The sequence below is a fragment of the Lissotriton vulgaris genome, chromosome 11 (genome assembly GCF_964263255.1).
Source record: "Lissotriton vulgaris chromosome 11, aLisVul1.2, whole genome shotgun sequence".
Classification (NCBI taxonomy): domain Eukaryota; kingdom Metazoa; phylum Chordata; class Amphibia; order Caudata; family Salamandridae; genus Lissotriton; species Lissotriton vulgaris.
Genome location: NC_141699.1, coordinates 595195220 through 595210776, shown reverse-complemented (window position 1 = coordinate 595210776; position 15557 = coordinate 595195220). Strand labels below are relative to the sequence as shown.

Here is a 15557-nt window from a genome sequence, read left to right as displayed (position 1 = left end):
CCCCCGCGCACTCAGGCCTCAATGCTCACCTGCCGACACCGGTATGTGTTGAAGGGGGCCCACCACTTGCCGGTAAAATCCGCAAGCCCGAGGCCGGCGCCCTTGGCAGCCTAATCAGACCATCACGGCCTCCACAACATAGGCCCGCAGAAATCCTGTCTCGTTGACGTAGTCCACCGGCATGCACAGCGGACAAGTAGGTCACACATTTGGAACTGAGTCTTGATTACACCATGGCAAAGCACATAAATTATGGCTGAGTTTATGTCACTATACTCCCTTCGATGTGGTGCCACCAGGTCTTATTAGTACATAACAACCGCAAGATTCTGTGGGCCCACGCGGACTACTGCTCTCTACACTGCACTCGAATAGGTCACAGAATTGGAACTGAACATCTATTATTCTAAGGCAGAGTACATATCATTGCACGCAAGGAGAGGCGTAAGAGGATGATGGATTGCATTCGGGAGGAAAAAAGGATCATTGTTACGGAGGTGATCGAACACTACAGACAATTGCCCTGGTGTCACTAAATCTGTGCATCACGAGCCAATGACAAGTGGCTGTGGCCCACTGGTGACCGCTGCCTTCGGCCTACACTGTGGTCGAGTAGGTCATAGAGTCTTGATTTAGCAATGGCGGAGTTCATTTCAGTGTACAGGCTTCATCCCAGACTGCATCCCCTCTCAGCCCCGGTGCCACTAAGCCTGTTCCCTTACATTCATGGACACTCTCCGGTCGAACATTGGTTGTGTCTGAGTCTATGGACTGGGGGTTGTTTTCATCCTCATGCAGCTGATTCTGAATTGGTGGTGGCAACTAGGCTGTCGCTTTCCACTCCTCCATTTGCTGCTTCTGAATAGCTTCTGCCCTCTGCATCATGCCCTGGAGGAACCTTCCACTGTCCCCCGCAACCCTCTGCCACATTCACCTTCGACATCTACGTGGCCCTACCTCATTGGACCGCAAGTCACCGTCCCGTGGCGGTGTACCTGTGCCGGCCACTGTGCATCTGGGGGCCACTAACTCTGTGCAGCTCAAGTCAGGGACCATGTCTGAACGAATATTGGATGACCTCTGTGACGGTGGTCTTGGGGTCATTGACACCATGTGTATGTGACCCTGTGCTGTCCGCTGCCTCCGGCCTCAACTGCGGACCACCAGGGCTCACACATCCAATCGAGTCCTGACCGGCCCAGACGTGGCATCACCGCAGGAGGCACACACCACCATCACCAGGGCCAACTCCAACACCCATCTGCCAGAGCCGAAACAGTGGTACTGGCAGACTAACGGAGTTGCTCAGACCTACCATGGATGCCATAATCTGCCTGATCCCCTGCCAGGCACTCCAGGTGCCTCTGACTCAGTGCACCGCAACCCATGGACCGTAAATGAATGAGTTTTGTACTGGGGAGAGGTTGCGCAGCAATGTCGCCTCAGGCAGTATGGGAGACCTGGAACGTTGATGAGGAAGATGATGCAGGTCTAACACACACCACTGCATCTGCATCAGGAATATCCCGAATGGACACATTCCTAGTCATTTTAATCATATGAGCACGCTGAGCTCTAGTGTCCCAACCTCAGTGCACTGCAACTCACAGACACTTACGTTTGTATGTTGGGTGACCTCTGTACTTGCTCCGGCTCCCTCCATGTTGCTCAGCAGTTGACTCTGTTATGCAGGTGTTTTCTGTTTCCGTTGCACTGGTGTCCACTATTCACAGGGCCGGACTGGGAACCAAAACCGGCCCTGGCAAAGTACTCGGCCGGCCACCCCCCCCCCCATGGGGGGACTTGGCGTGCGACCGGGCTCTTTGTAAGGGTCGGTTTTCGGCCCATTTTATTACAGGGCCATTTTTGTAACAACGCTGCGAAAACGGCCTTGTAACAAAAACGGCCCCCAGTGGCCCAAAACCGGCCCTCACCCTTGCGGCGCACTGGGGTATTGCCCGGTGCCCGCAACGGCCATTCCGGGCCTGACTATTCAGGATGTTGCCACCACCAACCACTCCGTGCGCCCAAAGGGGCCGGGCACATGTGCCCGTAGCCAGTTCAACATAATATCTGTGTGTGTCTGTGTGGTCATTATATATGCATGAGGGCCCTGGGCCCTATGACATTATATTGTGCTGTGTACAGCGGATGCAGACATGTCACCGCAGGCAGCGGGTTAGAGCCTGGACATGTGGCTATGTCGTCAGCCACTCAATATGTAAGGGGAGTGGACTGGGCCGTCGTACGTAGCGCCAACGTGGGTGTGTGACTGATATTTGCATGGCCCTGGGCATGGTTCCGTACTGGGAATGTGCATCTGCATGTGTCTCTGTGGCAGTGTGGGTATCCTTTGTGGGGTGTAGGTGGTCCCTAAAGGGTATTAGACACCCACGTTTGTGATCTAGTTCGCCTTCCATGGGTCCGGACCCCACCTGCACCTGTTCGGCCACCTCCTTTTGGCGTTCTGACACCTGGCATTGGGGTGCCATGTGTGGGTCGGTGAAGTGTTGTGAGCCAGCCCTGCTTGCGGGTGCTTCCTGCTGTGTGGTCTGTTGCAGGGGCTGTGTTCTCCTCTAAGTAGCTTGGCTGCCCGGGTCCTGGTGGTGGGTTGCGTGGGATGTCCATGGGCTGTCGGTGTCTAAGGTGTGGTGGTCCTCTGCGGCATCACTGATGTGTGGTCTTCTGTGCTCTGCTAGAGGTGTTGTGTGTCCCTCTGCAATGTGAAGGGGAGATGCATGTTGACATTGTGTTGACATGTATGTTGTTGTATTGTTCTAATTTACATGCAGAATATATGACAATGTACATTGTGACTGTTTTGGAGGTGCAGGATTTACATGCGGGACAGTTTCCATTTGGACTACATGACAGATGTGAGGTTGTACGCGTACATTCCCTTCTCACAGTTTCCTGCGCTGTTTTATGTAGTTGGCCTGTTTCGGCGCATGTACGGGGCCAGTATGTCCTCTGTTCTGCAGTGTCGGCGTTGCACATTGTCCCACATTGCCGTCAATGTGGATGTGCTGTTATTGCTATGTGTGTGTGGTGCAGTGTGCCACAGGGATCATGGACATGATCCAGGGTCATTGTGGGTGTGCAGTGTGCTACACATCATTTTGCATGTGTGCCATTGTGCCCATCTCCCCCTGTCCCCCCAGTCCATGGTCGTTACTCACCCTGTTGATGTTGTGTCAGGTCCTCCAGCGCTGTGTCTGCACTCCTACTCCTTGCACCGTCTCCACACTGTTGACTGTGGCCTCCGTTTCCTCCAGCTCCTCCTGTGGTGCATGACTCCCACCTTCTGTCGCCGTTGCTGCCTTCCTATTGGCAGTGGCTTTGTGCCTGGTTTAGATTTTCACATCATGCCAGTGCCTCTTGGCACCCTCCATTGGCCTCCACAACACTCCGACTGCATTCCCCGTAGTCTAATTCGGGGTCAGTTGATGGTGGTGTTCTTGTTTTGCTGTGGACTGCATCCCGTCTTCCTCTCCCTCTTCTCCCTGGCCTTCCCCGACCCCGTTGTTCCTTGCTGGTGGTCTGTTGGGGTTGTGGGGTTCCGTTGGCCTCTGCGCTCGGTCAGGATGCATCCATGTTGCTACGCTCTTTGGATTGTTTCTTGTATGTTGTTTTTGTGGCTTTTATAGTGCATTTTCCCACCAGACGCGTGGGATTTGCAGGCTTGCTGCTGGTTTTGCTGCTTTTTGTATCGCGATTGGCCTCATCACAGCCTTTTTTGCGTTCCTGTTTTGCATTTTTGCGGCGTGGCGTTGATTTTAACACAGTCATTTGACGCATTATCTGGAGTCTATCACATGGTACCGACATGTTGTGAATACTTGGTTAACACAGCATAATTTTCCTGCGATGGACTGCGATGTTGAGAGTGGCGTTAAGTTACTTTTGCAATGGTCGTCACATGTTCTTGAGAATATGCCCCTCTGTCTTCTAAAGCCTGAAATCAATCTTCTTGCATCCTACACACTGAAAGACAGCCTAAACCCTCATCCAGTCTGAGCAAAACCTACAGCTCACTATCTTGCCAAAAAGTAACTTGTATTCACCCAAAGAAAAACATGGAGTCTTCCAAACCATGAAGAATCCCATGACCTCACATTTCCAAAATAAACTTATGGTCTTTTTATCCCTGTGAGTAAAACATACTGCTTCCTCCACATTAATTGTTAATCTATAGCTTCAACCACAAAATACATTTTTACACTTTAAAAGATAATCTATTGCCTCCTGACCCACAAAATTACACCTGGTTCTCCCCTAACTCCAAAAGAAACCTTTTACTTCCCATAGGCTAAAAGGAAAGCTATAGCCTCCTGAAACCATAGTGTAACCAACTTCTTATTACTCCCAGAGAGACGTGTTAGGACCAACCTGCTTGGAAAGGGAATGGGGCTAGGAGAACCCACTGTGGGCTAGTTTACCTGCATTGAGTTACATGATTGATGGACTAAGTATCCTAAATATATTTGTCAGCAATGTTGCATACTAAAAAACGTTGTCACTTCCAAAGTTTATTTCCTCCTAGCACATTAAATTTAAAACAACTCTCTGGCATCTGATGAAGGGTTCTTCTGCACTTTCTCTTCTCAACACAACTAATATAGTGCAAAGGAACCGTCTGTTACCACCAGCTGTGAATGGTTCTGGTCCAGTACCATACACAATGATAGCTCAAAATACGAATCAATCATTTAGCAGCTTTGGAATTTTATATATGTAGGGATTTGGGGTTGGGATACATGCTGTCCTCTGTGAATTTATGTAATGATTCAATGCATGCTCTGCTGTCTGTCCCGCTTCAGGAGTCTTGTTGCATGGACCTCCGGGCTGTGGAAAGACCCTACTGGCCAAGGCGATCGCACGGGCATCTGGATGCCAGTTCATCAACCTGCAGCCTGCAGCTCTCACAGACAAGTGGTATGGAGAGTCGCAGAAGCTCACCGCCTCAGTCTTCTCACTAGCAACCAAGCTGCAGCCCTGCATCATCTTCATCGATGAGATAGGTATGTGAATGGACGGAGTAGACACCAGGGTGGGACCGAGGGGGTGAAGCTAGACGGAGGGTAAATCCAATATTCTACTAAGAGGAATGAGACAGACAGAACCCACTGTAGATCTTGTATCCTTCTAGTTCACAAGTGGAACAAGCTCTCAAGGGCATATTATACAAGCCCAATATGCTACAGCGCATGTGTCGTATCAATAGCAGTCTGCACAGGGATTATTCCATCCTTCACTCGCAAAACGTCTGCAGGGCGGTCAGCACACCAAGACTATAATCTCAGAGAGGATGAGGCCTGATGAGTTAATGCTATTGTTCACCTTAGTGCAATAATATCTTATAACAGTTCCTTCAACAGTCTTTTATTTTTTCTACATTTCTTTATTGTCATTTCAAGTTGCAAAAAGAAAAACAAGCATGACCATTGTCAAAGAAGCATTACACAGTAGTGGCACTTTACATCTTGCAGACATACTGTGAACCCTTTTATTAAGTCACTCATGCTTTATCCCCCCTCGAACTGCAGGTCCAATTTCTATCTCATAGTGATAACATTTAGTCCTAAACCAAGAGTGAGAGGGACCGAAAAGCCCAGCACAATGCAGCATCTTCTTGCATATGAATAAATATGGAAATCAAAGGTGTATTCTGTTATACTCAAAAACATTTGAAACATACCCTCCCTTCCTTCTGCTTCCGTTCGCCTACTAAATGGTAAATATTGGGGCATTCATGGTTCTCTGTGTATGCCGTTAGAATTTCACTCTGACTCTCTATGTCCCTCCAGTCGTGCCTCTGAGCCACTCCACTCGCCCGCCCCAACTATCTCTGCATCGTCTCAGTCTGTTGCCTCCGGTTTAGTCTCTCCTGGAGACCCCAGCACTGCCTGCACCATAATCTCCCTGGAGAGTAAGTCATCTGTAATCCTACCTTCTTTATGGGTTTGCCTCATATGTACCTCCTCCGCTCCAGCCCATTTGAGTAAATCCCTGCACCACTCTTGTTTGTGGGATCAAGGGCACATCCAGCTGATCACTATGCGCCTTTTATAAACTATTAACTCAAACTTTGTAAAATGGCGGCTCAGTTTTTTCTTTGGGTTATCGGGTAGGAGGCCCAACATATACTGTTTAATTTTACGCGTCATCTCCCAGCTCGAAGATGGCATAGTTTCCCAGTCTAGTATAGAGTGATAACCAGGCAATGCCACACCATGTGTAGAAAATAAGCCAGATTGGCTCCGCATCTAGGACAGCCTGGTGATCTAGAGGGGTAAATCGTGTGTAGCTCATCAAACATCAAAGAAGAAGACGTGGAGATACCAGAGCACTTTCACAATACCATCCATATCTTAATAATGACCATAAAGTGTCTCAGCTTGAAACCGAAGAGTTCTCACAATTGACACCATTCCTTCATTGTCCCATCTGAGACAAGTTCCTAACCAATTAACATTTAAGTGCACATTATGAGAGTTCCGGGACTCACGACAGAGGAATACAGCAGCCAGAAATCTCAACATCCTAGGTTGATGTAAGTTATACGTTCAGCATCAGCGCACCATTACAATTTTCCCATGAGAAATGAGGAATAACTGTGGGAATCAGTGTTTCCAAACTGTTTCTCATGTATTTTTCCTTAGTTACAGATAGATTCATGAAGCCCAATTGCGATCGCAATAGCTGCGATTTAGCAATTTCGATCGCAATTTGAATAAAAGGAATTCATGATAGTGAAAATACCAAAAATGCGAATTCGCGAAAAAAAAATTGCGAGTCCGCAAATAAAATCGCAGAATCTTGGAACAAGCCTATTAGCGAATCTGAAATTGCGAGAAACCATGGATTCTGCGAAATTATTTGCGAACTCGCTAAATAATCGCAATCGCCGTTCATGAAAAATCGCTGATTGCGAAAAACCCGAAGATTGCTTTTTGCGACGCGCAATTTAAAGAGAACCCAAACCAGGTGGTAACCAGTAAGAAAAACAAAACAAAAATAAAAATAACTTTAGCAAACTACCAAAAGGTGCAGGCCTGACCAAACACACTTAAGGACATGCAGCTGGAGCCTGAGGACGCTCACAATGCCAGGACTCTACATGGTGGTCAGGCGGCGAAGGCTACAGCGAGCAGCACAGAACAGACGTAGGATCCAGGAGCGGATATTCCGTCAGCGGGTCACCCTTCTGGGCCAAACCAGGGAGCACATCTATGCTAAGTACCGCCTAAATGGGGCAATGATCATCAAGCTGATCCGGGACCTAGACCCCCTGATGCAGCACCCAACAAGGAGGACCAATGCCGTTCCCACCCATGTGCAGGTATTGTGCAGCCTGCACCTACTGGCCTCCGGAAGCTTCCAGGGGATAGTCGCTGTTGCAGGGGGGATATCCCAGCCCACCATGTCCCGCTGCCTAAGGAGTTTCCTGGATGCAATGCTGACCCGGCTACACCACTACATCTCATTCCCCACCACCCAACAGGACTTGAATGACACCAAGCTGAAATTCTACAACATTGCACAATTCCCTCATGTAATTGGATGCATTGACTGTACCCACATCCCCATCTGCCCACCAGCACAAACGGAATACATGTACCGCAACCGCAAGTCCTACTACTCCCTCAATATCCAGATGGTGTGCAACGCCAAGAATATCATCACGGACATAGTGTCACAATATCCGGGAAGCACACATGACTCCATCATCTTCCGGCACAGCGGCATTCACACACGACTGGCCAGGGGAGACTTTGGCAAAGGAGACCTACTAGGTAAGTACACATGCCCCCAAATAGTACACTGTGATCATGTATTTGCGCAGAACAGGCACTCACCCTGTGCTTCTTTTTTTTTTTTAAAAAAACCTTTATTGTACCTTTAAGTTTACACAGCTGTTGGCCTACAACCCGGGGGCCGGCCGCTATCACAGTCTTGTATGCATAATGCAGTAATTTGCAACTAGAGGTTGAATATTTTTTACAGTCCTTGTTACCGCATAAAGTTGAGAGGTATGACATAGTCAATATTGTGCTGATCAGTACAGATTTTTTTGGATTTTCTGTTTTAAAAAAAAAATAAAAACAACAACTAAACAACAAAAACCTTAGGAATCACATTTCGGTCGTGCAGTTCAGGTGAATGGGTGCATTAAATGAGTGCAGATGCGTCTTCCCAGTATCGACTCAATCCGAATCCCTCCTAGACTACTCTAACATATGGCAGTGAGAGTGTTCAGATTCCTTTGGGTGCTCCCTACCTAGACCCCATCCCCTCCTTCCCCACTGGCCAGTCATTTAATCTGAGGTGCACCCTATGACCCGTGACATCCCCTCCTACGTGGTCCGTGAAGTTTAGCAGTCCTCCTCCCCTTCCTCATCTGACAGTGCCTGATCCTCTTCCGACAAGGGTTCACAGATCTCCCCTTTGTACACGTTCCATGGGATCCAGATTTTGTTCCATTTTCCCAGACAGGTTGGAGTATACTGCCCTTTCCGTCACCATCACCCTGTCCATGTCCCAGCGTTGTGCAAAGTCTCGCTTAGCTATAATCATGCCCAACGTGACCCATAGTTTTTTTTTTTTTTTAAAAGCTTTATTTTTGGTGCAGACAATGATAGCATATAACAGTTGCGTCAACAGTCACAGGAGATCAACAACATTATGTCATAGTACATTTTTCTGTATACACGGCCCATCAGCCCACAACCCGAGGGCCGGGCGGCGGTAGCTGGTAGCATAGAAGCCAGGTCCTGAACCTAGCCCTGTGACTGCACGGCAGGATATTCTGATCTGCTTTTCTTTCGAGTTTCTTTAATACAGATCACCCCCCAACTCCCCAAAGGCACCCCTCCCCCCAAAACTTCGGCATTCATGGCTAAAACATGTGTACACAGGTCGTTCACCTCATTATGGCACTCCTATTGGCAGGCATAGCAGTGGTCGGTACGTACATTAGGAATGACTCCTTGAGATACAAGACATAAGATTTCCCAGCTGTAACTTACATGTGCGTGTGCGGTCAGACACTCCCCCAACTCACCGGTCTCCCCCACCCTCTCCACCGCCCTCCCCGTCCTCATCCTCAGACTCTGTATCCCCAGGGGTGAACAACTCCGCACTCGTACCATCCGAATCTTCGGCCGCCTCACCCAGCACTCGCATCATTCTCCACGCAAGTAGGTCGTCCTGCAGTTTGACATCTCTACGCACAGTCTGCATAAAGGTTTCCTCCGCCAGGGACCATTCCCCCACATCCCTAAGCCAGTGTGACATCTCCGGGGCCCTCTGTCCCATCCACGTGATGGCCACCCTCCTCCTCGCCAGTACTAGAAGTAGCTGTAACATCTTGTAGGGCAGAGTACATTTCCTGGGCTTGGGGACTAAGGCTAACAAGCAGTGAAGGGGGGTCAGTTCCATCCGGAGTGCAGTAACTCTGCAAATGTGCGCCACCACCGACTGCCAGAAGGCGTAAACCAGTGGGAAGTCCCATGCTAGATGAAGAAAGGAGGCCCCCGGCGCGCCACATCTTGGGCAGTTATCGCGCTTGTCCGGGGCAATACGCTTCAAAGCAACCGGGGTCACATACGTTCGGTGTAAGAAGTTAAAGTGTGTCAATTTGAACCGTGCGTTGCACGACACCTTCCGGGTGAGTGTACCAATGCGTTTGCGCTGTGTTGGGTCTAAGGCAACCCCCAGGTCAGCCTCCCAGGCCGCCCATGTCGGAGGGACCGGTGGCGTGGAGTCCTGCCGCATGGCTGAGTACAATAGTGTTACCAGCCTCCTGCCCCTGCCACAGGATAGGATAATATTGAGGGTATGGGACACAGGGGGCGCATCAGGGAATTGCAGCCAAGTGTCTCGTGCCATTGCATGTAGGCCCCTGTAGTGTAGGAACTGTCCCTCCCCGAGTCCGAACGTCTCTGTTGCCCGTTCGAAAGATAGGAACGTATCGTCTGGGTAGAGATCTGCCAACAGCTCGCACCCACCCGCTCTCCAGTCATGGAAAGGCATGTGTACCTCCATGTCCGCCACCGGGGCCATGATCCATATCGGCAGCTCTCTGTGAAAGGGGGCCCTCCGTAGGATTTTTTCCACAACACGCTGCCAAATGGCTGCGGTGTGGCGCACTACATATGGCAGCGTCGCATTCGCGCCCCTGCCGCGCATCAGGGCCATCTGTACCGCTCTCTCATCTGCACTACCCGCAAGGAGCCGAAGTTCCCAGGTGTCCGCATCCGCGAACCACCTGGCAGCTGGCAACAGCTGAGCTGCATAGTAGTAGAGGTCGAATCTCGGCGCCTCCAACCCCCCCTCCTCCCAGCTGCGGACCACCGTGTGCAAGGCAACTCTACTACGCCTGCCCGCCCAGAGTAAAGACGAAAGGAGAGTATTAAGAGTGCGGAACATCCGCGGGGGAAGTGGGCACAGCGAATTCTGTAACACGTACAGTACCCGCGGCAGCATCACCATTTTCGCCACTGCCAGACGTCCCATCAGGGAGAGAGGCAACGTGTTCCAGAATGCCACTGATTGTTGTAGGGAGTGCACTACCCTGTCCGCATTGCGGGCCAGCAATTGTTCATCCGACGACGCCACCTGTATCCCCAGATAGCGGAAGGCCTCCAGTTCCCACCGCAGACCCAGGTGTGGCAAGTCCCCGCGCGCGTCCACATTGCAACCCGCTAGGGGGAAGATCAGGGACTTCCCTGCATTGATACGCAGGCCCGAAGCTGCGCCAAAACGGTCCAGCAGCTGTAGCAAAGCTGGTAACGCGTCCTGCGGAGACGTCAAATAAAACAGAGCGTCGTCCGCATACAAGGACACCGTGTGGATGTTACTCCCCACTTTGATCCCCCATTGGTCCATTGTGGTGCGGACCTCCACCGCCAATGGCTCAATCGCCAGGGCGAACAGGAGCGGCGAGAGGGGAACGTGACCCATAGTTGACCATGTCTGGACAGGTCATTGGCGTCCCAAACATTTAGTAGGCACTTTCGTGGCTCGGGGAGTAGGGAGATCTCTAGTGTCTGTGACATTGTTCGCATTATTTCCCTCCAAAATTCCTGGACACGGGGGCAGTCCCATAATGTGTGCCCTCCTCCCCGCATCCCCGAAGGCAGTAAGGGTGTTGTGCTCTGTGAATGCGGTGTAGTGCGGTTCTCGTGTAGTATACCCTATGTAGGATTTTTAGTTGCACCAGCCTTAATCTCGCAGAGATGCCCACTTCCTTAGGTGACGCCATTGCCTCATTCCATCCGTGTTCGTTCATATCTTGGACATCACCCTCCCATTTTACCTTCAGGGGGGTCATTGGGTCCGGTAAGTTGTTAAGTAGTTTACGGTATATGAGTGATATCGCACTTTCAAGCATGAAGTCTGTGAGGAGACGTCATCTAGCGGGGAAGACTCTGGCACTTCCATTTCAGGGGGCACGGCCGCGAGCAACGCATGCCGTATCTGAAGATATCTGTACGATTCTCTCTCTCCCAGGTCGTATTGTTCTCTTAATCTGTCAAAAGGCACCACTGCGCCCTCTTCCCATAGATCTCCCACGGTGGATATCCCTATAGCATCCCACTGCGAGAAGCCCTTGCTGTTTCTAAGGTTTCCCAGAGCGCGCGAATCCCACAGTGGTGTGAGCTTGGTTATTCTTCCCTTCCACCCTAGCGCCGCTGTCGCCATATGCCACAGCGCCGCGGTGAGTCTGGTGGGGCCTACCAACTTTCGCGTTTTACTTTGGTCGTATAGCGGAGCCAGTAAGCTATTTGTGCCTAGTTGAGCCCTGTCTGCTTGAAATGCCGGCTCATTTTGTGGGGTATGTATCCATTGATTAATGGGTTTCAGGTGTGCCGCCCAATAATACAGTTTTAATTTAGGCAACGCGATTTCGCCATCGTACCAACCCCTATGTAATTTGGTCTGCGCGATACTTGCCGGGAGATTCCCTCACAAAAGATTTGACACCCGCGCCGCCACTTTCCTGAAGAAACTCGGAGCCACCGGATACGGAGTGTTCTCGAGTATGTACAAAAAACGGGGCAGGGACATCATTTTATAAAGTGCTGCTTTTCCCAATAGTGTTAGAGGCAGCCCCGCCCAGAATTTAACATCCTGTTTGAGTCGTTCCATGGGAGGCCCCAAATTTTAAGTCATAAATTCCGTTGGGTCCCTCGTAGCGTGGATGCCCAAGTATTTAAAGGAAGAGCCAGCTGCCCTTAGTGGGCATTCCGTACTCAGTGCTGGGACCGGACCCTTTAGGACATACATCTCCGATTTATTCCAGTTGAGCTTATAGCCCGATATCTTACCGTGATTGTCGCAGAGAGTCAGGAGCGCCGGGACCCCGTTTTCCGGGTCTGTGAGGTAGACCAGCATGTCGTCAGCATATAGGGAAAGCCGGTCTTCCCATCCCTCCGCCCAGCGTATGCCTTTCAGCAGCGGTGTTGTTCGTAGCAAAGTGGCTAGGGGCTCCAGTGCAATCGCAAATAGCAACGGCGAGAGGGGACATCCCTGGCGAGTGCCCCTCCCTAGAGAGAACGTTCGCGAGATATGGCCATTTGCGACAACCTGCGCCACCGGGTCGGCGTACAATAACCTAATCCATGCAATAAACTTGGGGCCAGAGCCCAAGCTGGTCAAAACGTCGAACAAGTAGTTCCATTCTACAAGGTCAAATGCCATTTTCGCATCTAGAGCTAGGATCACTGCTTGTGTAGAGATTGAGTCCACTCTAGCTAGCACCCCGTGCAATCTGCGCAAATTAAGCGCCGTATTTCTATGAGGCATAAATCCGGATTGGTCCGGGTGAATAAGGCTGGGTAGATGAGGCAGAATTCGGGTTGCTAGAAGTTTTGCGAGGATTTTAGCTTCTGCATTTAGTAAAGAGATGGGTCGGTATGAGGAACACTCCTCTGGCGGTTTCCCGGGCTTAGGGATCGCCACTATGGTGGCCAGCCTCTGATCTGGTGGGAGCACTCCCTTCTCTAGACACTCGTTATACATCGCCAGTAGATGCTTGCTTAGCCTCTCCGGCGCTGATTGGTACCATTCTATAGGTATGCCGTTTGGGCCAAGCGCCTTGCCTGGATTCAGAGCGCCTATGGCCAACTGGATCTCCTCCGCGGTTATATCCGCTTCCAATTCCGCCGCAGTCTCTGAGGGAAGTGTCTGTACCCCAATCGGCTCTAGCGCTGCCCTAGCCATTTCCACTGTGACTACCAGTTCCGGGGTGTATACTTCTTCGTAGTGGGCCGCAAGGGCCTCAACTATTTGTTCCGGGTTAGTATGTATCTCCCCTAGTGTGTTTTTCACTTGTTGTATTCCTCTAGAACTGCCTCCTCTCTTATCCAGCCATGTCAGCATTTTACCCGCCTTATCCCCTACCTCATAAATCCTGTTTTGTGTGTCAGTAATATGTCCCTTCACTTGCTTCCGAACATGATCTGCGTAGAGTTGCTGTTGGAGGTGAAGTGCGTGGGACGTGTCTGGATTGGGGTTTGCTTCATGTGCTGCTCATGTGCTGCTGATAACTCCAGCAGTGTTAACTCCAGTCGAGTTAGTTCTTGTGCCTTCTCCCTTTTGTAGCTGGTTATCGAGTTTATGGCTTGTCCTCTTAATACTGCCTTATATGCTTCCCATACTATCTCTGAGGAGCGCACGGAATCTACATTTTCAGCAAAGTATTGTGTCGTCACCTTTTGAAGAGCTTTACGAATTGGAGGGATCTTAAGGTATGTGGCGTGGATGGGGTATATCTGTTTGCGAGACTTCTCCTGGGTGGAGATCGTCAGGGTGATCACGGAGTGGTCTGATATTCCCTGTGGTGAATTTCGATAGTGTCTATGTGTTGGATTCCGTTGCCCAGGGCCAGGAAGTGATCAATTCTAGACATGCTGCCGTGCACAGCGGAGTGGAAGTTGTATTGTCGTGCTTGGGGGTGAGTATGTCTCCATTTATCGATTAGACCTATAGCTGTCAGGAAGCGCTGAAATCGGGAGGGCCCTCCAGTGGGTGCTATCGTCGGGAACCTGTCTAGCCGTGTGTCTACAATTGCATTAAAGTCGCCCCCGATAATAACATCCCCCTCGGGAAGAGTCAGTAAAAATTCTGCTAGCTTCGGGAGCTGTATTGAGTGGAGCGCTGGGGGAATGTACACTGAGAACAAATTGAGGAGTCTATCCTCCCACTGCCCCTGTATGGCGGCAAAACACCCTTGTCCGTCAATCTTGGTGGTCAGTGGAACGAATTGGGAGGATTTCTGAAGTAGGATGCCAGTCCCTCGTGACCCTGACGTAAATTCTGAATGGGCTACCATTTTGTACCCTCTCCTGTCCATAGCTTTGGATGCCCCCCCCGTTAAGTGCGTCTCTTGCAGGAGTGCTAAGGTGGGTTTCTGCCTCCTCAGTGTGGTCAACACCAGCCCACGCTTTACCTTGTCTCCCAGACCTCTCACGTTCCACGTCAGTATTCGCAGGGGCGGGCCCTGTGAGTCCTGTTCGACTCCTTCCGCTCTAGGTGTCGGGTCGTCTGCCATATGTATTTATGTGAACATGTATGTGCCTGACGTGAATCATGTCATGAGTGCTTTGTTTCCACCTGTTTGCCTAACGACGTAGATTCACAAAATAATAGTTAGACCTTAATCTTAGAAATCGAACTCTTGCTGAGCATCCCAGATGTGCCCCATTACTCCTCGACCTTGCATGTGAATTCGAACAAATCCAAAACAATTTCCCTCCACACACCCCCTCCCTGCCCCCCTGCTTAACGGACTTCCAACTGCCTGCCTCCCCAACTGAGCAGAGTGCTTAACCCATCCCACAACCAGAGTACTTGCGTGTTGGGGGAGAGTGTCTCCCCTAGCAGGCGGCATCCCTGCTCCCATCCGGGGCGAACCATGCCAGAGTCCAGCCGCGTCTGCGAAATATTAGTTCCATAAACAAAACACAGCGGTTACTGTTAGTCCATGCAAACCGGGTCATTCTTCTCCGTCAGCCTCCGTGAGGTCATGTGTCGGGGAGCCTCCCGCTCCTCCCCTGCCTGATGCCTGAGACCCTGTTCGGCTATCATCCCCGCATCAGGGGAATCGAAAAACCTGGCCTTTTTGTCAGCCACCACCCGGAGACGAGCCGGAAAGAGCATTGAATAAGGCAATTCCTTTTCTTTGAGCGTCCTTTTTACCTCGAGAAACGTTCTCCTTCTCCTCGATACTTCGGCCGTGTAGTCTGGGAAAAAGGAGACCCTAGAGTTTTGAATCTGGATGGCCGGCGCCAATCTAGCCGCCTGTAGAATAGCGTCCCGGTCTCTAAAGTTGAAGAGTCTCGCTAGTATTGGCCTCGGCGGGCCTCCTGGCTTCGGCTTCCCCCCTGGCACTCTATGGGCCCTCTCCACAGAGAAGAAATGGGAGAGCATCTTGGGGTGGAGCTGGTTTTTGATCATATCCTCTACGTAGAGGTCCATAGCACCTGTGGTTTCAGATTCTGGCACACCCAAAATTCTGACGTTGTTTCTCCGAGAACGCCCTTCCTGATCGT

The 15557-nt window shown here is 50.6% G+C and overlaps 1 protein-coding gene across 4 annotated transcripts in view; it reads left to right on the top strand.

Annotated features, from left to right (window-relative positions):
- The window catches only part of LOC147683199 (outer mitochondrial transmembrane helix translocase-like), a 230258-nt gene that overhangs the window by 135798 nt on the left and 78903 nt on the right, over positions 1-15557 (top strand). For all 4 annotated transcript variants that reach the window (XM_086944802.1, XM_086944804.1, XM_086944805.1 and 1 more), the window contains exon 6: positions 4821-5021. In XM_086944802.1, the coding sequence (XP_086800928.1) occupies positions 4821-5021 (201 nt within the window). The remainder of the gene's footprint in view (positions 1-4820; positions 5022-15557) is intronic.